This window comes from Esox lucius, chromosome 16 (genome assembly GCF_011004845.1).
Source record: "Esox lucius isolate fEsoLuc1 chromosome 16, fEsoLuc1.pri, whole genome shotgun sequence".
Taxonomy (NCBI): domain Eukaryota; kingdom Metazoa; phylum Chordata; class Actinopteri; order Esociformes; family Esocidae; genus Esox; species Esox lucius.
The window spans coordinates 16,716,688-16,738,636 of NC_047584.1; the positions used below are offsets into that span (position 1 = coordinate 16,716,688).

The 21,949-nt window shown below is 37.8% G+C and overlaps 4 protein-coding genes across 4 annotated transcripts; 1 reads left to right on the forward strand and 3 right to left on the reverse strand.

The window, feature by feature from the left end:
- Positions 1–435: 435 nt before the first annotated feature.
- hoxd11a (homeobox D11a) lies at positions 436–2,489 on the reverse strand. Its single transcript, XM_010879910.2, has 2 exons — positions 1,783–2,489; positions 436–1,133 (listed from the first exon to the last, which is right to left on the reverse strand). The coding sequence occupies exons 1-2, from the start codon at positions 2,393–2,395 to the stop codon at positions 901–903; spliced, it is 846 nt and encodes a 281-aa protein (XP_010878212.1). The 5' UTR covers positions 2,396–2,489; the 3' UTR covers positions 436–900.
- A 3,019-nt stretch (positions 2,490–5,508) lies between these two features.
- Positions 5,509–7,144, reverse strand: hoxd12a (homeobox D12a). Its single transcript, XM_010879908.3, has 2 exons — positions 6,548–7,144; positions 5,509–6,331 (listed from the first exon to the last, which is right to left on the reverse strand). Exons 1-2 carry the CDS (start codon positions 7,116–7,118, stop codon positions 6,093–6,095), a joined length of 810 nt encoding a protein of 269 aa, XP_010878210.2. The 5' UTR covers positions 7,119–7,144; the 3' UTR covers positions 5,509–6,092.
- A 2,777-nt stretch (positions 7,145–9,921) lies between these two features.
- hoxd13a (homeobox D13a) lies at positions 9,922–11,216 on the reverse strand. Its single transcript, XM_010879907.4, has 2 exons — positions 10,500–11,216; positions 9,922–10,302 (listed from the first exon to the last, which is right to left on the reverse strand). Exons 1-2 carry the CDS (start codon positions 10,876–10,878, stop codon positions 10,043–10,045), a joined length of 639 nt encoding a protein of 212 aa, XP_010878209.4. The 5' UTR covers positions 10,879–11,216; the 3' UTR covers positions 9,922–10,042.
- Positions 11,217–18,154: 6,938 nt separating this feature from the next.
- On the forward strand, positions 18,155–21,166 carry evx2 (even-skipped homeobox 2). The gene is made up of 3 exons (XM_010879906.2): positions 18,155–18,949; positions 19,269–19,501; positions 20,039–21,166. Exons 1-3 carry the CDS (start codon positions 18,544–18,546, stop codon positions 20,651–20,653), a joined length of 1,254 nt encoding a protein of 417 aa, XP_010878208.1. The 5' UTR covers positions 18,155–18,543; the 3' UTR covers positions 20,654–21,166.
- Positions 21,167–21,949: the final 783 nt, after the last annotated feature.

Consider the following 21,949-nt stretch of genomic DNA (forward strand, 5'->3'; position numbering starts at 1 on the left):
ATTTGGAGTGACCATAGGGTCCAATAGCCCCCAATTTAGCCATTTACAGCTAGTTTTTATTATACTGTCTAGACGGTTCAAGGTTTAGTAAACAGTGTAAGACAAAATAAAGTGAATAGAAAGTATACACTAAACTTTGAAGTTGAAGAGTCGCTCCTGTTTGGCTACAATATCAGGATATTCTCTGTATACTCATTTTAGCCTGTTCTTTTAACCATAGCTTCATTGCAATTATTACTTAACAAAGCGGAATGTGCCAGATTGTGTTGATAGAAGAACCACGAGAAAAAATGTAATTGTATGAAACTATGAATCACTTTTTCATATGCCAAAAGTGGACACTGACTAAAGACTAATACTTACGAAATTAGTTCGTGATTGCAATTATTTCAGGTAACTCATAACTACATTTGTCATGTATACTTTATTTGATAACACATTGTACATCACATGCGTCTACTAAATGCATTCACAAATATACTACTATAAATTACTTATTATAGTTATTGATTACTGTAATCAAAGTTCGAGTTGCTTACAGCAATGTTTGAAAATCCACCAAAGTCTATCATGTAAAGTTAAATAAATAAAAAGTAGGGTATATATAGACTAGAGATTACAATTTTTACCATAGAGATATTAAAATGGACATTATGTCGAGGTCTCCTGGACGATTTCTTCACTGGATAGAATCTTATTTCAAATATCAGGATTCATGAGTTTTTTGAGGTAAGTGGCTATAAGTAGAAGATACCAAGAGCCTTGCATAGATATATCCAGACTGTGTACAATGTTCAGTTTTTTAAGCGAGGTTTCACCTTCTGTAGTTTGTCTAGATTGAAATGTCCCTCCAAAAACTCAAGTGAATCGGTTTTGAAGCACATTTCCCAATGTAAAATACTAGAATAAGGGATTTCCAGTGAAATACTGAAGCCGGTCCCGGTTGACCTTTTTCTCTTTCATTCTTCTGTTCTGAAACCAAATCTTCACCTGCCGATCGGTCAGGTTTAACATCCTCGACAATTGGAGCCTCTTTTCCTTGTTAATGTACACATTGAAAAAGAATTCTCGTTCAAGTTCTCGGATCTGATATTTGGTGTAGGGGCATCTTTTTTTTCTGGACTTTGAAGTACCTGAACAAAGAAAAACACTTGTTTTACCAAATGTATGTTTTACAATACATTTACGATCAAAGTTGGTATTTTGAAAGTGGCAATAAAGAACATATAATTAACAAGTTGGTTATCTGAGTAAACAAAACCATCTTTCCGCGCGCACACGTTAACACACAGGCAAACACACAAGCAGATATGCTCGTGCATGTTCGAGTGTGCGCGTACAAACACACAAGGGAACACACACGAATATTTTCCTAGAGTAAATTTCTCTCCTAAACGCATGAGATTCAAGATAAAACATTACTATGCAGCTACAGGCTTATGTATCATATTTCTGCAATATTAACACTATAGTCTACCTTGCTAGTTTAATTTCTTTGTTATTTTGTAAATTCATTGTGGAAAAACTGCCAGGCCTGATTACCATGCCTGCATTGCAATTTACACCGGGCAAGCGAATCAGATAGCTTTCATTAATTCAGAAAAACACATTAAAATGATTGCAGTATAGCTCTCCTAAACTGCTTTCCCATCGTAAATATTTTAACAACAGCAAAGTAAATCTTATTGGGGTATATAAACCCTATGCATGCTTATAAAGGGCCACATAAAATCGGACCGACAAAGTAGTGGACTTACTATAATCCGACCAGCCTGTACTTACTTTGGCCGTTGATCTTGTCCCCAGCGCTGTTTGATATCGAAGAAGTATCGTCTATGTCCTCACTTGCATCTCGTTTAGACTCTTCAGAAGCATCTGAAGTCTCTTTAATATATTCAGCATCTCCAGGAAGAATGGAGTCTGTCTTTTGTTGTGATTTGTCCGGGTTCGGCTTCTCGGAGTTCACAGTCTCAAAGAACTGGTCGAATCCTTGAGGAAGAACACCATTTCGGCCGACATTTGTGAAAAAATTGCATGTCGAGTTCGTACTGGCGTGATGGCTGTACAGGGAATCGTTTTTGAATATCATTTCCGCACGGTTCGACGACTGGATTAAGTCTCGGTGCATTATCTCGTCCGTTGAGTAGTACGAAGCGTAACTGCCCCTGTAATGCCATTTGCTTGGGTGATCCAGTCCATAGTCCCTGAAAGACACTTCTCGAACAGGCTGGACTTGAGCTATGTTAGAAGAATAAGGAAAATTAATTTGACACGACGTGGTCTGTGGTAAAAACGAAGAGACTGTTGAAAAATCAGGCGCGGAAACGTAATATGTACAACTTGGTAAATACATATTTGACGCACAGTTGCTAGTACGCTCATCGTACTCCGTCATCTCTCCCCTTCTGTCTTTTGCTATAGCGAAAGAAATTGGCAGCTGGAGTGCGTTAAACTTTGTCCATCTATTGCACCATAGGCGTGTGGAAAGGACCCGCGAGGGAGAAAAAAATCGGAAACGTAGGCTGGCGTGCAATTCATTTTGATCGATTCTTGAGGTAATTGTGTCATGTGATCTGGTAAAGGAATTACCATATATCAATATCACTCATTAAGAACTAGAGCAACTTATCTGCGCGTACACGATAGTTCATTGGTTGCCTAGGGTTAGAAGCAACTCCTATGTAAATTTGCGCTCGCTCTGGTTAAAAAGACCTTAGTAAACAATCCCTGAGATATTTCGTCAATGGGTTTCTGCGACCGAATTTGGTTTATAGAATGGAAAACCCAGAACCGTGTATCTACGCACTATTAGTGAATATGCCATTTACGCATTATGATAGTTAACACATACTTGGTACACTCGCAACATTGTAGTTGACCTCTCATTAGAGTCCAAGTTAAAGGGCACAGAATGTTCCCTGGTGCACATGTCTACTTTGAATCTATATCTATACATTATCTATATATATCTATGTGTTTTACACGACAATCATTCACAAGTTATGCGCGTAATAACTTGGACAAAGACCTAACAAACTTAAGCTACCCTTTCAAAACTGGTGCTATAAAATACAAACAAAAGAATACAAAACGAATCTAAATGTTTACTTTATAACCCGCATGAACTAATTCTACAAAATAACAAGAAAAAGTAAAAGAGGAAAGACAGACAATAACAAAGACAGACTTATAAAGACACGTGTTTCAATTCATTAGTAACAATTATGAAGGAAATTGTTACGTGCGTTTCTGAATTGAATCTTCCTCAACACATTAAGGAATTTTCTAGGCCTTATATATATATATATATATATATATATATATATATATATATATATATAGTATATACTGTACATATATGTTGTCTCTCATGATCCTTATTGTCCAATTTCAGAAACCCATCCAGGCCTAACAAAGGGATACATGGTGATTCAATCAGAGAAGTATTATTGGATATTTACCTACATTTGGTTACTCCAAATCGAAAAGCTTTGATTTTCCTTGTCCATATGCAATTGGAAGTTCTTCGAATTAAATTATCCAACATATAAATAAAAAGGAGAAGCTTCGCTAGCACGATTGGGTGAAAGAAGGTTTTGCACTGCCAAGTACAAACCATCTCTGCAGACATTGACCACGCAATGACCAAAAACGTCGGCACTCAAATCATTTTATTGCACAGACAAAAGGAAGCGTTGTTGTTTAGGTGCATCTTGCAGCTGTTGGAGAATAGTTTGTTGAGAAGCGATTACTTCTATCAAAGATTGTAAAGCCATAGTAGCAACTTTTTATACAGACAATAGGACTTGGGGTGTATTTTCACTTAACGCATAGAAATATAGGCCTTCAAAATTACACAAAGGAACGTGAAATGGGGAAGTAAAAGGATTAGTGTTCATTATTGTGAATTCTAAAATTGTACACCTACAATTGTGGACTTAACGTTTAATTTTCCATGATTTCCTCTGTATTATTTTATTGTTTAGAGTAGGCCTACGTTCGTTTGATGGAAAATCTACAGAAATGTCTTAGATAAGGCACTAATATGACAAGCTTACGTTACTTACAGTAACACAATAGTGAATACTTTTATGGCAAACTATGTGTGTGGGTGTGTGTATGTGTGTGCGTGTGCGTGTCCGAGTGCAAGTATCAAACTCAAACACCCGCACACAAAACAAAAGGTTATTGTATTTAACAGGATTTGGGTCTGAAATGTGTGACCGTTGCAGTTTAGATCGAAATATGACCATCGGACATTTGTGATTATCCGTTTTCTGTAAAAGAAAACATTTAAAATGAAACCTATTTATATAAATCTTGCAATGAAAATTCGTCAAATACACGAAAACAGAAACTCACAAATGATTCCGAGGGCATGCCCCAAAACTACAGGCAAACTACAAACAATAGTATGAAAAACATATAAAAACCCAAACATATATTCTCGGGTACTACCTATACCTACAGTAGAACAACTATTACAGAGAATGGTGAGAGAATTGCCATTGGCAACAGGTTGACAACGCATGCATACAGCTATAATACAAGCTATAACCGCCGTTGTTAACAAAATGGGCGAATTGGGCCTTGCTTTCTGGCCCATCTCAGTGAAGCACCATCAAATAGTCAGATTCCTTCAAACCCTGTAGTTTCATAGTTAGAATGCAGTGTTCGGTCTGGTTTAAGTTTGTGTTGGTATTTTGTGATGCGAGATTACACACAAACTTGAACTTAACTTTGTTTTGGCGCCCCCAGTAACTGGAGAGCATGAGCAGCCATCGTGGCAGTTCTAATAAAAAACCTTGATTGTCGAAAAAGACACACCATTCCCCTTCGCTTGCTTTCAGAAAATGGGACTGTTAACAACATAATATAATTAAATTATAACAGTCATTTGGAAAAACACGGAACATGAAAACTAGTTATTATGAACGTAATATATACGCCAATATTTCAGGCACTTGTGGGCTTACGGTGTAAAACCATTTGTACAGGATTCCAAATATGAAATTATATCCTACAAGTGATCTGTCGAAAACCCCATGAACATCAGTAGTGATAAGTAATCATTTCTATTTAGCGCCACTTGTTTAAAAACAAAAACAAACAATCTTACACATAACTACGCAATTCATGATAGCCTACGGTGGCAGTTCTTGTAAACAAATGTACGAAGGCCTACAAGACACTTGTAAAAGACATGCACATCATGTCACTTTATCACTTAAAGTAAATGTTACTCATCCAAGGCTAATCAGACACATTATACAATTGTTGTAAATACTGATTAACTGGACACCTAAGGCCGTTTTATTTTAACCGCCTATGGAAAATGTTGCTCATTCGCTAGCCTTGATTACAGCATGACCACTCAAACACTCAAAAAATAACACAAAAAACAATTTATTGTGTTCAATTAATAACCATGTGATAATGTTTGAAAATGACATTTTCATCCGAGAGTCATGGTTATATTTTTCACCCACACGACCTTGAGCTTGGAGCAATAAGTATCTCAGCCTTTATTGTTAAGGATTGCCGGGTCCGCTCTTCATCTCATCATTGTCAATTTCGTCAATACTATTCGTAGCATGTCTCAATATTTTATCATAACTAGCATCCATATTACTCTAGAAATACAAAAATGAACTAAATATAAAATATAAACAATCCTCCATTTACAATCTCATACACTGATTAAAAGCATTCATTATTAAACAAAAAAGTTTCGTTGGCTTCGTAATGAACCTCTAAAAACTGTATGTAGCCTACGACTCCCTTTAACTCTTTCATTCAACGCTCAGAAACAGTAGCCTAAGTGGGTCGTTTAACGTTTAAATATATTTATTTATACGATTAACACAAATGGCATGCTTTACAAAATACTCAAAACACAAGTAAAATACGTGACTTTCCGAAAATAAATAATGCGAACTAACTAATTATTTACAAGGCCAAAAGTATCGACAATTTACAATGTCAAAAAAGTAAATTAATCTTAATGCCAAGATGACTGAGTGGCTCCGGACTGAGGTTTGAAGTGGTTTTGCTTGTCAGACACACCAGGTCATTGTCAAGACCCAAGGCTCTCAGTAAATGGAGAATGCATGCTCACGCATCATCAGCCTCTTCTTCTTCATTCTACGGTTCTGAAACCATATTTTAACTTGCTGATCACTCAGTTCCAGTCTGTCAGAGAGTTCCTTTCTTTTCTGCCTGTTTATGAATTCGTTCGTCATAAATTCGTTTTCGAGTTCAGCAAGCTGTGGCTTTGAATATGGTTTTCTTTTCTTTCTGGATTTCATTTGAGAGGAGCACCAGGGTGCACCTGGAGAAAGAAAAACACAGTAATTAACAATTGTGTATCTCTTACACTTGATATAAACAACCAAAGTGATGATGAACGATTAAACAAATTGAATAAGACAAAACAAGAACTTTGGATGTGAAGTTATCACATTACGAAATACATGTCATAGGCATACAGCAGTTTATGTAAGCAGTTTGAATTCCACATCACAAAAATAGGTTAGAAAGTGCTTACCATCAGAAAACAACGTTCTGGCACATACAGTAAGCCTACTTGAAGATGTCTGAATTGGGGCAATTGAATTGTTGGACTGCTTGGTGGCTGCGGCAATTGCCTGGTTGTTGGGATTCAGTTGATGATATCCACGGGAATTATGTGACCGTCTGTCCAAGTTCGAAAATTCATACTTAAAAGTAGAGGAACTGACAACTCCATGTCCACTAGAAAAGCCCTGAGCATCTCTTGCAGGTTCTTCTAACTTGTGATTTACATCCTGAAAGTAGTATTTACTGGACTCGTCAAGTGGTCCCTTGTTGTGGTGGTTAGGATTAGTATTTACAGGCGTTGAATTGGATAGAATCTGCGGAGAGTAGCCACTGAAGGCGCGGCTCTGAGACGGAGATGTGCACGAACTTGGGGAAGTCCACGGGGGCGAGCACACCTCTCGCCTGTTGTGTGAGAGCTGAGGCAGCCCAGGGAGATGAGCTCCATTGCCCCGCAAGTTGGAAAAATATAACGACTCCGGGGTCTGAAAATTTAACAGTGAACCAACATAGCCAGAATTCAGAAGATTTCGCTCACACATTTCCTTGGAGCTCTCTCAAACGCTTCTTACAATCCTTTTAGCGACTCCCAAAGAATAAAGGGAAGGTAATTGTTGATTTGTTAATACAGTGTCACGTGATATGCAAAACATGTTGTTCAGTCCCACCCTTAATACTGCTACTATGCAAGGCGATATAGTTCCATAAGATAATGTGATGTTTAGGACAAAATGCATAGGTATATGAAATGTGCATTGACTTAGCTATCGTCGAAACGTAGAAATAATACCTGCATATATGCACTCTGAAGGATGGTAGTTAGACAGCTCAATAATAAAAAAAATAAAAACCTTTTCAATGCCCACAGATCATTTGTATATATTAAAATGTTGTTGTTTAGTGCAATTCAACAGAGCATCAAAATGATTTAGCATATGTAACAATGTTAACTTAGGTCTGTCATTAGTCCAAGCGACAAAAATGTTGCTAAAATTATGGGGAAGACAAATGTGTAAAAAATGACATTTCGATTAAATAACATTAAAATACGGATTGCTGTGAAGGCTATTTCTTAATAGGGTCTAGATTCAGTTACTGGCATACTGGTATTGTTGCTACAAGGCCAACAACCATAAAAAGGCTGTGTTATATTAAATAGTTATCCGACTAACAAATGTTGAGTATTACATGTTCTCTTAATAAGATTATTCCTCTATTCACAACTCATATAGGCCTTCATGTAGGCCTACTCTGAGGTTTAACAACTACTTTGTAATTGCCCAACAACGCCACAAATCATATATAGGTCATTGGTCTAGGTATATAGAAACATACACACCCAAATATGACTCCAATGGTCAAACAAACAGGGAAGGCCTACCTTTCAATTATAATAATAATATATTCTAAGTAGGCTACCAAATATATATATCTTAATATCTTAACCTCATTTAGCCTAAGTGTCATCTAACGCTTTGGTATTACTTTAGGTGTCTTTGTAACATAGGTTACATTGATTATATACATATTTTAAAAACATACTTTCTTGTCAAATTTTATAGTATTCTGATTTGACATATAAAGAAATCTTCGCTTGTGATAAATGTAGTTATCCTGTTTAATAGGAACTGAATTAAATATAGGAACTGAATTCAACTACATATATATTTAATCAATTAAGCAACATACATTACTGGCCTCTTATTTCGTATAGACCTACTATAAATAAAAGTATAGCCCACTTCAAACCATTATTTCATACTGGCCCTGGCCCTTGAAAAATGTGGATCAGCGACCTTACAAAAAATACAAACTAAATGGATAGGATATTACTAAATTCTCCAAACAAATTCAAAATGGGATTTTCGGACTAGAGAAAATGACAATTGTAAACCCTCATTCTGCACCAAGAAAAGAGACAGCATGGGTTCCCGTCTTTCACGAGTCCAGTACATTTTTGAAAACTCTAAAAAATACATTCTCTCGAGCCACTGGTTAATTCTCACACTTAACACCAAGATGTAATACGCATATTGAGAAAACCAACGTGTTACGTTGAAAGCGTAATATCGGTATAGTTCAAGGTCAAAGTCCAGTAAACTCAGATTAAGCAAAAACAAGTCCAAGTGCATGTTGAGTGGCGGTTCTTTATAGAAGCTACTATTCGCTTGTTATAAAGTAATAGTATTTATTGCAAGTCTAATTAATGCATTCATGTTTAATGCAGGCTGATCATAAGCAAGAAAAGCAAGAGTAAAACATAAAATCAGACGTGCATTTTGTAAAATGTTGTAGTTGTTGTTGTTTTTCTGGGAGCATTCACACTGACTGGTAGGTTTTTATATTTCATAGCAAAAATAAATAAATAAAAATAAACTCCTCACTACATGTAATTATTGTATTTGATTATTGTTTTTGTTTTATGTAGGATGTCACAATTATTTTGTCCTGGCGCAATTGCGTGCTGAAGCCAGAAGAGGGCGAAACAAGACCACGAATAGTTGTCATTTTATTAATTTCTCAGAGTGAACTTACAGTTTTCAAATGTAGTTGATTATTAACATTATTATAAGGTCAGAAGGATAATGTAGATCATTATTGACCTTAGGATGAACAGTTTAAGTAGGCCTACGTGTTATCGATAACGACCCGCGACTGTAGTGGAATTGTGTCACTAGCAAACATGTTGGTGTGTAATTAGTAAGACCATAAGACTTCACACAGCGTATAACAACAGAGTTGTTGTGCTAATATAGGAGTAGGTTTGTTTTTTAGATAATTTAAGAATGGACAAATCCTACATAAGCACTTGTGGTGTGGACAAAAACACATGTTGTGTGGACACATTCCCAGATCATATAAAGTAACATTTTCGTACTGGGAAAGTGTAATGTGGGTTTTATATATTTTAGGCAACGTCCCAACGTCCTAGAATTTCATAATATGACATAATCAAATAGAAAGTAATGTAGATATCTTATAACACAACTAAAAACGTGACGTATTGGGCCTATACAGGCCACTAGGCCGTAAGAAGTAATGCACAGCTACAAAAAAGTAATGCAGTTCCACACACATAAACATGTATATATGCATACATGTTCTTACTACTTGCATATAAATGGTTGAGGCGCAATTCATATCTAACGGGACGTTCCCCTGAAAAAGATTAATAAATACAGTTTCCGACTATGGAAATGCTATGGCGCATACATTTTCTAAATGAATCTAGGTGATATATATATCTTCCTATAAAGCCTACTTGGAATTTTGCTCAAACAATCCAAACAGAACCCAGGCCTACAATATAAAAATAAATAAATAACAGAAACATTTTAGAAATCGCACAAATAAAATTCCAAAAACAAAATATATGATTTAATATAAACAATATAAATACCCACAGTTTACTAAAAGTATGTGTGACTTAATTCAGCATTTCATAAATGGCTGAATAAAAAAATAATCAGAAAAAGGTCTTAACGTCTGTCACATTTGATACAACCTTCTTGTCTTTGACACGACGATTTTGAAACCATATTGTTACTTGTCTCTCAGACAAGTTGGTGTAAGAAGCGATCTGTCGTCTTTTCTCCTTGGTAATAAACTTGCTAATGGTGTACTCTCGTTCAAGTTCCTTGAGCTGTAGTTTCTTGTAAGGCACCCGTTTCTTCCTCCCATGTCCGTATAAAGTGCTGACATCTGGCTGGTTCATTACTGCTTCCCCTACACAAGTATGGAATAAAAATACATTTTTATTTTGAGAAGAAGAACACACGAATTTTCAGATGTTATTTTTGCATGTAAAGCTACGCCTTTTTTTTTTATTACTCTTGAATCCTCGGCTGGGTAATTTTGACCCAAAAAAGCATCCACCGTGTTAAATGTTAGTTCGAAGAAAGGGCAAATAAGGTAGAACCAACCTGTTAAGGATGAATTCCAGAATTGCAAACCCTGGTTCTGTTTTCTGGCATAATACAATGGACTGCTCCAACCATTAGCCCAGCTCCATTGTTGGTAGTCCTCAATAGGCAAAACACGTTCTTGCCTCGGATCAGGGCCAGCCCTTGTTACAACAGGTAAGTCAATATATCCAGGTATTTTCTGATAAGGACACGCATACCCTTGGTCAATATCACCGAAGTCTTTCAGTCTCGAGTGCATTTCACTGCAGTGTATGTTGGAACTTGAAAACCCTGGCAAATGCATTGCTTTATCTGCAGAGTGTCCAGATAGAGACGCCTGAGAAGTTTGTTTCATTACACCCTGTTGAAATACATGATTTTGGGATTTTGCAACCATAATAACTGATCCCTAAATCACCGCCAAAGGTTAACGTTGCATTTGTGGCGGTTGTAGAAATAGTAGCACATGATTTTAGAGTTTCTGATCAAAGAGAGAGAGAGTTAGGTTTGTCCGAAATTGTGTGTACGGGTAGGCCTAGCCCTGACGCAGACATGCATGGTTGACGTCCGAGAGCAGACGAAGAAAAACTTTGCGATGGACAGAGGGGATACTATCTCCTAAACCCTCCATTTGAGTTTGACGACCGCCACCGCAACTTTTCTCCACGAAAACCTCATATAGTCCTCTCAATTCCAGAATATATTGCATTTCAGTGCGTGAAACTAAACCAAGGATGAAGACGAATAAACCGTTCTTTTTTTCATTTTTGTCCGACTGATTACAGTACTGTGAACGAAATGTGGTTGGTTGGTTGCTTTCACGTGATATGCAAATAAATAATCCATAATCTGAGCCCTAGGCTATTAAGGTTTGTTTTTTGCTAGGCTCTTTGCGTAATGAAGAGAATGTTAATTATATGGATTTAAACAGGTCTCCAAAATGTAATAAAATAACATTTGAATATTAAACATTCTTTTAACTCAGAAAGTACTACCAACAATCTAAATACTTTGTTAATCAATTACGTATTTTATAAAATGTAATATGTAGACCCACACTTAAAAATACATAATGTTATCGCTGTTATTTGTCTTTGTCTATAACTGAGCAAATTATTGTACAAATGTATTATAACATGTTCAATTCTTAAACATGTGAAGCGTAATATAGAATTTTGACAACTATTACATTAGTTGTATAGGCTTAATCGACATACTTTGTGGTTTAATTTCGAGGAATGTCATCGAGGCCTGTTTTTAAAATAGATATATAATTTAGCAGGCCACAACACATTTTTAACTTCTTGAAGGGAAAATGTTTTTATTGTGACAACTATACAATTATACATTGTTACCACTCATATGTTTCCATTGGGAAAGTTTTTTGACGAGGAAATACATAAGCGTGGTGTAAGATTGGATTGGAGAGTTTACCACTCTTTTAGATTAATATATTTTACTCAATACATAATTTCGTATTATTCATCCTCGGACACCATCTGTCGCTATGGAATCAATAATAAGATAGCCTTTATTTAAGTCTTCATACTATATAGAAATCCAATGCAAACACATAACTGATTAAAAATTGATGTTTTTTTCTCAGAAAATAAAAACCCTATCGCAATTACGATGTAACTAATGGTATACATTTTCTAATACAAACTTGTGTTCTACAAAAAAATATATGAATGAATATATGAATGATCCAAAACTGTGTATAGGCTACTGCAAAATGCGTCACTGAATATATAAATGCTGCAAAATGGTAGTTTATTTATTGTTTATGTATTTCTAAAGGCATAAGAACCAATCCAAATGTCCTGGCTTCGTTTGAATTCCTAACAGGTCGAGAGTGTTATTTTTGTCTGAAAAGACTCGGCTAAAACCTATTGAGTCTGAGTGAAATAATCGGCTACACACCACACTGCAGCCTGCAATTGTCCCAAGGTATCACTAGATGGCTCTATCAGTTAACATTGAGAAGGGTCTATAGCTGAATATCCACCATACTCAAGAACTGAGCTCTGGGATGCACCATAACCTTGGTTTAAAAGGAATTCCTACCATTTGACGCCAAAGTCCACACCAAAATTCACGTGTGTTCTAACCTAACCTGCCGGTTTGTCTTTGAATTTTAGGCAACTTAACACTTAACTGGTGTCCGTACATTTATTGACAGTTCACACAACACCGTAAAACTTGAAGACAGAATTTGTCCGCACTTAATAGACTGACATCGTTGCTAATGGCTTCGTCTGGCCAATCAACCCAGTTCAGATACATATTTAAAACATCTATACAACATATCTATATCCATGTATTAACGGGGTTTGATATATACATTTATAAAACTGGTTGCTTTGAATATTGAATGTGTATTGGCTGATAGCCATGATATTTGAGACCTATACCACGGGTATGACATCCCAGTTTTACAGCTCTAATTGCGTTGGTAACTAGTTAATAACCAGTTTAAAATAATTTCATATCGCAAAGCCTCGTTCCTTAGCTCATAGCCTGTGATATACTGGTCATTACCCCCACTCGTGCCTTACTGCGTGTATATATAGGTATACAAGTCCTTGTTTGTAAAAAAAAAAAAGCAAATATTTTGTACATTAAAATAACATTACATTTATTGACCAGAAATACATTGTAGACATTGCTAATGTTGTAAATGACTACTGAAACTGTAAATGGCAAATTTCTAATGGAATACCTACGTAGACCTACAGAGGCCCATTATCAGCAACCATCAGTCCTGTGTTCCAGTGACAAGTTTGAGAAACAGATGCCTTACAGGTCCTCAACTGGCAGCTTTATTAAATAGTACCCACAAAACACCACTCTAAACATCAACAGTGAAGAGGCGATTCCAGATGCTGGCCTTCTAGGCAGAGTTGCAAAGAAAAAGCCATATCTTAGACTGGCCAATAAAAAGAAAAGATAAAGATGAGCAAAAAGACACAAACACTGGACAGAGGAAGATTGGAAAAAACTGTTATGGACAGACAAATCTAAGGTTGAGGTGTTTGGATAAAAAAACAAACATCTGTGAGACGCTCAACAAATTAAATTCTGCTGGAGGAGTGCTTGACGCCATCTGTCAAGCATGGCATAGGCAATGTGATGGTCTTGGGATGCTTTGGTGGTGGTAAAGTGGGAGAATTGTATCGGGTAAAAGGGATCTTGAAGAAGGAAGGCAATCATTCCATTTTGCAACACAATGCAATACCTTGTGGATGGCTCTTGATTGGAGCAACAACAAGACAATGACCCATAGCACAACTCCAAGTTATGCAATAACTATTTAGGGAAGAAGCAGTCAGCTGGTATTCTGTGTATTATTGAGTGGCCAGCACAGTCACTGGATCTCGACACTGAGCTAGTGTGCGAGCAGCTTGACCAATTAGTAAATAAGAAGTGCCCATCAAGCCAATCTAACTTGTAGGAGGTATTCAGGAAGCATTGGGTGAAATCTCTAAACATTATCACAACAAATTGACAACTGAACAATTTTTGCTTTGTGGCATGGTGCATTATCCTGCAGAAAGAGGCCAATGCCATCAGGGAATACTGTTGCCATGAAAGGGTGCACATGGTCTGCAACAATGCTTAGGTAGGTGGTACGTGTCAAAGTAACATCCACAAGAATAGCAGGACCCAAGGTTTCCCAGCAGAACATTGCCCAAAGCATCACACTCCCTCCGCCAGCATGCCTTCTTCCCATAGTGCATCCTGGTGCCATGTGTCCTCCAGGTAAGCGACGCACACGTGCCCGGCCAACCACGTGATGTAAAAGGAAATGTGATTCATCAGACCAGGCCACTTTCTTCCATTGCTCTGTAGTCCAGTTCTGATGCTCATGTGCCCATTATATGCTATTTCGGCAGGAGACCTGGGTCAGCATGGGAACCCTAAATGATCTGTGTCTACGCAGCCCCATACAAAACAAACTGTGATGCACTGTGTGTTCTGACACCTTTCTATCAGTACCAGCATGAACATTTTCAGCAATTTGAGCTACAGTAGCTATGAGCCGTGGCCGCCCTTGACCCTGTCGCCGGTTCACCGCTTTTCCTTCCTTGGACCACGTTTGATAAGTACTGACCACTGCAGACCGGGAACACCCCACAAGGCCAGTAGTTTTGGAGATGGTCTGACTCAGTAGTCTAGCCATCACAATTTGGCCCTTGCTGGTCAAACTTGCTTAGATCCTTACACTTTTCAAATGTTCCTGCTTCTAGCTTCTTTGAGAACTGAATGTTCACTTGCTGCCTAATATATCCCACACACTGACAGGTGCCATGATAAGGCAATTATCAGTGTTATTCACTTCCCCTGTCAGTGGTCATAGTTTGATGGCTGATCGGTGTGTACGGTATCCCACAATATTTTGTACACCCCTCACATTTTTGTAAATATTTGATTATATATTTTCATTTGACAACACTGAAGAAATGACACTTTGCTACAATGTAAAGTAGTGAGTGTACAGCTTGTGTAACAGTGTACATTTGCTGTCCCCTGAAAATAACACAACACACAGCCATTAATGTCTAAACCGCTTCTTTAGCAAGGCAGTGGTCGTCTTGGAGGTGTGTTTGGGGTCATTATCATGTTGGAATACTGCCCTGATGCTCAGTCTCCAAAAGGAGGGGATCATGCTCTGCTTCAGTATGTCGCAGTACATGTTGACCCCAGACCATGACACTCCCACCACCATGCTTGACTGTAGGCAAGACACACTTGTCTTTTTAATCCTCACCTGGTTGCCGCCACACACGCTTGACACCATCTGAACCAAATACGTTTATCTCGGTCTCATCAGACCACAGAACATGGTTCCAATAATCCATGTCCTTAGTCTGCTTGTCTTCAGCAAACTGTTTGCAGGCTTTCAACTTTAGAAGAGGCTTCCTTCTGGGACGACAGCCATGCAGACCAATTTGAAGCAGTGTGCGGTGTATGGTCTGAGCACTGACAGGCTGACCCCCAACCCCTTCAACCTCTGCAGCAATGCAGGCAGTACTCATACGTCTATTTCCCAAAGATATGATGCTGAGCAGATGCACTCAACTTCTTTGGTCAACCATGGCGAGGCCTGTTTAGAGTGGAACCAGTCCTGTTAAACTGCTGTATGGTCTTGGTCACCGTGCTGCAGCTCAGTTTCAGGGTCTTGGCAATCTTCTTATAGCCTAGGCCATCTTTATGTAAAGCAAAACATTTTTTTTTCAGATCCTCAGAGAGTTCTTTGCCATGAGGTGCCATGATGAACTTCCAGTGACCAGTATGAGGGAGTATGAGAGCGATAACACCCGATTTAACACACCTGCTCCCCATTCACACCTGAGACCTTGTAACACTAACAAGTCACATGACACCGGGGAGGGAAAATGGCTAATTGGGCCCAATTTGGACATTTTCACTTAGGGGTGTACTCACTTTTGTTGCCAGCGGTTTAGACATTAATAGCTGTGTGTTGAGTGATTTTGAGGGGACAGCAAATTAACACTGTTATACAGGCTGTACACACTACTTTACATTGTAGCAAAGTGTCATTTCCTCAGTGTTGTCACATGAAAAGATATAATAAAATGTTTGCATAAATGTGAGGGGTGTACTCACTTTTGCGAAATACTGCATATACAATACCAGTCAAAAGTTTTGACACACTTAGTCCGCCAAGGATATTTTTGTAAATGTTACAATTTAACACATTGTAGAATAATAGAAATAACAGTTAAGGAATCATGTAGCAACCAGAAAAATGTAAAACTGATCTAAATAAATGTAATTTTGTAGATTCATAAGAGTAGGTACCCTTTGCCTTGAAGACAGCTTTGCACATTCTTTGCATTCTCTCAACCAGCTTCAAGGGGAAGTCAACTGGAATGCTTTTCCAACCATTTTGGAGGTTGCATGTATGCTGAGTACTTTTCCTTCACTGTGCGGTCCAATTCATCCCAAACCCCAAACCATCTCAACTGAGTTGGGGTTGCCCCATGTCAACAAAACCACTGGCTTTGAACTTGGAATGCCATGGCTAACCAAAAGGATTTTACTTACAATATGCACATACAATTAACATATTAGACATCCAGACCAAAAGTGAAGGTTTAGAGAATTATTTTTTCTAACGCAAAAGTCCTAGACTGCATCTTTAAGAAATGCAACCTGTACTCTTGCATTCCAGGCTGGTCTCAGAGACTAAAGGTAAGGACCAGGTTGGAATTCTAAACCCACTACAACCAAAATATTTACTTTAAACACATCCACCCTGGCCAAATCCTTAGGCTATAAACCCATTGTAAATTTACTCCATCCAAAGGTGGATATGTACACCTAGACGCTAGGCCAGTAGCAGTAACACATTATGCATGCATGTATGCAAGTGGCCAAAAAAGAAGGCAAAACACAAACACAGTCTAGGGTAAACATCATTATATAGGCATACATGCAATCACCCTAGCCACTGTGGACCACTCCCATCTCCGTGCCTATTTGACATTTCAATATTGCAGATATTTAGATACTTCATTTAAATCATCCCTTAATTGTCTTTAAAAGAGGCCAATTTATTTAAGAAGTGATATCGGGGTTCACATGTTCTATAACCTTTTCTTCTTTCATCACAGGACTTCTCTGCCCTCTGAACGAGAAACATCAACGCTGCACCGTTGTGATATTCCAGGGAAACTCTGGGGGGCGCCAAAAGACGCACACATGATGTTCCTCGGTCTCTGCATTCCCCGTTAACCTTAGAATTAGCATACATTCTCTTAATCTGACTCTGTTCGGGAGACTAAACATGCCTTCGATGTATTCTAAATATTACATTGAGTATCCCAAATGCCATAGCTTCTATAGTTTCTGATATACATAGGAACCCAAAATATACATAGGAAACCCAACGGAAACCTTTTCAGTATTAGGCTAGTACCATTATATTCCATAACAGAAGAAACAACAATTTGATTAAAACCTGAACAATCTACACATTTCAGATAGTTAGAAAATATTCACGACACCAAACTGTAGATTTGATAATAATAAACTGCAAATCTTTGATTAAAAAATATATATATAAAACTCACCACGAAGGCTTTGAGCTCAACAAAACATATTTGGAAATTACAAAAAGACTGAAGAAGAATGGTATTAGTTGGCCATAATTTCTATTTTAAATAGCAGCACTGTTCCAGAAGTAATAGAGATAATAACACCAATATCACATAATTATAGCATAGGTTATACCATGTTGTATTTGGAACATTATTTTAAGTATGGTCATAACAATGATGTTCTCAAAATGTATTTTAGTGTGCAGTGTAAATAGTAAAGACATATTCAAATGATAATAAAAGTGAACAATTATATTAACACATCACTAGTATATCTAGCATTTAAATGGCGTTTAATCCGTGATAATGTATCATTCAAAAATGCGTCGGTGAAATTATCGATGGAAAAAATAGAATAAGAAATAAGAAGCAGACTGAGGAACAGAGGGAACAGAGGGGAGAAACAATAGAATCAACGCATAATGATATTCCTAAATGAAGAGGGAAATGTTGCCGCGCTCATTTTATTAATCAGACTGTCAATTTCACCCCAGAGGCCAAACCCAAGAGCCACCTCTAAAGCATACTCAGATCAACCCAGGAACACACGCTCCACTCCTCACTTCTCTTCCTCTCCACTTGGATATATATTCGTCTGACCGCAGGCCGCCTCCATCATCAGCTGACAGCCCTCACGTATTTATTTGCTTATAAACCTGTTACAATAAATGATCATTCGAGCAGCGTCAGACGCACCTTACCGACGAGTGGCAACCACTTTTTGATGAATGACATTTGGGCTAGAGAGGATGCACGGGTCATTTTGAAGAGTCATTCGTTGCTCGTACTGGCATTCTTCTATTTTTTTGCGCCTTGCTCATAAAAAGGTGTTATATTATTTAGAGACAGTTGCTGAGTTGAATGCGGATTAGCTCCACCACAACTCATCGGAGAACTAGCCCTGGACATTTTTTTTTCTTTTTCTACAAGACTTAATGATGGAGAGGATAAGAAAAGAGATGATTCTGATGGAGAGAGGTCTGCACAGTCCGGTGTCTGGAAAAAGGCTGTCGAACCTGTCAGACTCCGCTGGAAATTCAGTGCTGGAGGCCCTCGAAAATTCTCAGCACAGTGGTCGACTTAGCCCGAGAATAACTTCCGCCTCGCTTCATGGAAGTCTCGGGGATATTCCTACCAAAGGCAAGTTCGAAATCGACACTCTTTTCGGTACACACCACAACGGCGAGAATACCTCCTCAGCGGAGATTTCATCATCAGAAAGCAGAAAGAAAATTCACTTATACCCAGAAGTTTCTCAAGACTCCGACATGAACAGTGACGTGGAGGTGGGATGCCCATCGCATCGCTCCCCGAGCCAACACAAGGAAAACAACAACAAAGGTAATGTTCACTAAATTGAAAGATGGAAATAAAAATGTAATACTTCTTTCATTTCATATTTTAAAATTAATAAAAGACAATTCAAATACATTGTATATAGTAATGTAAATAATGTGCTTAATACTTATAATAATAACTACTAATTACAGTTAATTGTGGTTATGCTTTTAAAATATTTTACGTTTGCCTATTGCTATGAAATATTGCTTGTTAATTTATTATTTAACTTGCTTCAGATGTAATTTAATGTGAAATCATATAGCCAACCTAAACAACATTTTGTAGCTATAGCCTAATCTTTCCATGTCTTTCCATAAAGGGTTTTCCGACAATAATTCTGGAAGCAACACAAGTTCATCCTCCCTTTCCAATAACGGCAATGGAATGGGCTCAAACATGTCAAATGCTGATCAGGTGAGAAGGTACCGGACTGCTTTTACCAGAGAACAAATTGGAAGACTGGAGAAAGAGTTTTACAGGGAAAATTATGTTTCAAGACCAAGAAGGTGTGAACTGGCCGCATCACTAAATCTACCTGAAACAACAATAAAGGTATGTTCTCTTACATAATACATTGGAGCGTAAAATATTGCCTATATTAAATAATATTTTACAAAAAAAATAGGAATGTGTAGGCAACAATTATTTTCAGATGCAAACATCACTAAAACACACACTGTTCAACATGCACACACACAAAACACACGGCAAAATTATAAACATCTGAACAATGGCTTACTCAAGTTTCTCCAGAAACGTCTATGAAATAAATGAATGCATCTAAAACATTTTTTATAATAATAATTATGTGAACAACTTATTAGAAATCATTAGAAATTATTTACTTAGGTGTCCCGAAAATGCACCATTCATTAATGCATGTGTATTGACCTACTCGTTTTAATACTATCAAAAAATACATCAAAAATGCGGTGTTTTGGTTTTTAGGTACACGCCTATGCTGAACACTGAATGCAGGCGAGTCGACCCTATATTTTGTTAAGCGTATGGTAGGCCTACTGTGGTATAATGCGGGTTGGATTGAATAGGCTCCTATAGTAAACATGAATGATGATTCTCTGTCTGCAGGTATGGTTCCAGAACAGGCGTATGAAGGATAAGAGGCAACGTTTGGCTATGTCTTGGCCCCATCCAGCAGATCCAAGCTTTTACACCTACATGATGACGCACGCCGCAGCCACCGGAAGTTTACCATACCCTTTCCATTCCCACATGCCTCTGCACTATTACCCGCATGTTGGTGTCACAGCAGCTGCCGCTGCCGCAGCTGCGTCCGGTGCTGCATCGTCACCTTTCGCTACCTCCATTCGCCCTCTCGATACTTTCCGTGCACTGTCCCATCCTTATTCACGACCGGAGCTTCTCTGTGGCTTCCGGCATCCAGGACTGTATCAGTCACCCGCAGGACTCAATAGCTCTGCGGCAGCATCAGCAGCAGCAGCAGCAGCAGCATGTGCAGCCGCGGTCAGTGCGCCATCCGCCACTGGGCCATGCTCGTGTCTCAGTTGTCACAGCAGCCAGGCCGCCAGCGCGCTGGGATCCCGAAGTACCAACTCTGACTTCACCTGCACGGCATCCGGGCAAAGGTCCGAGAGTGGATTTTTGCCGTATTCTGCCGCTGTCCTGAGCAAAACCTCGGTTCCATCACCAGATCAAAGAGAGGAATCTTCATTAAACAGATAACTCATCACTGGAACTTCTTAAACAAGCTCAGTTGCTCGTGTTTTTTGCTCTACCGTTAGTTTACACATGCATCTATGACTCCAATATTTGGGGGACAATTAATGGTCATTCCAAAACAATTATCATAATTAGCAAACACTTCAATATTTGTTTTTAAAATAAACAAAGATTTGTTACGCAGTTGGCTATATTCGAAAAAAGCCAAAAAGGTTGCATTCAACAAATAATATATAAACCAACAAAAGTGTATTCATTGGTTAAGCGCTAAATTTACAATAAAGAAATTACGTTGTTAGTGCGGCGGTGATCAAGTTGAGGTTTTTTTTATTCACAACTGGATCCTTGTGCCTTAAAACCTAGAAATAACAATATCATCCGTGTTAGTTCCATATTACATCGTTATTAATTAGGCCTAAAGGTCGTTAGTGCATCGACTTTGACTAAGTAAATGTTTACTGATTGTCATTAATTACAACAATTGTTAATTTCCTCTTCTATTCCCGAATCGTTGAAAAATGCATAACATATGTTTTAATCTGCATCCTATATTCGTAAATCATCAATTTACGTCGAAATTATTTTCTCAATATTTAATACTAATTATATTATTTTTTGTTTTATTTCCAGTTATATCTGGGTATTAAGGCACTGTAAAAGAAATCGTTGTTTGTTTTTTTGTCTTCTGCATTTATCAAATCGATGCTGGGCATTGCTTTTCTTTGTTAAATACATTTTACGTGTAGTCTCGTTATAAATGTAGGTTATGGTAATAATCATATTTTTGCCACAGAAATTGATACTACTGGATAATGACCTTGTTGTAAAACCGGTACTGCTCAAGGGACATACCTAATCTTTAAATAAGGTGCATAGAATTTTTCCCCTTCCTGACAATTCTGATGTTAATAATGAGAGGATTATGACGAAAATTGCCAATCATGTACCATGATGGACCTTCATAGAATGCAGAATTGTAAGAAAGTTCCTCGTTCTGAGACCGGCTGTCTAGCGCTAACAACCCGCTGAGGGAAGTCATTAGACAAGACAGATAAAATACCTGGAACATAGAATATTGTTCTTGGTGCATAGATTGTACAGTTTTAAATCGGTTATTCGTTACCTGAGACGTTTTTTTTTTTTCATGTATTACTCTTTAGAGCCCCAACTCTAATTTTATTTTGAGTTAGAACTAGACCGAATGCCCTTTACCCTTCTACTGTTGGGCCTATATTTCAGTTCTTACAGTGCTGATGTTACGCTGATGCGAGCAACCTCATTAAATCAAAACCGGTATTT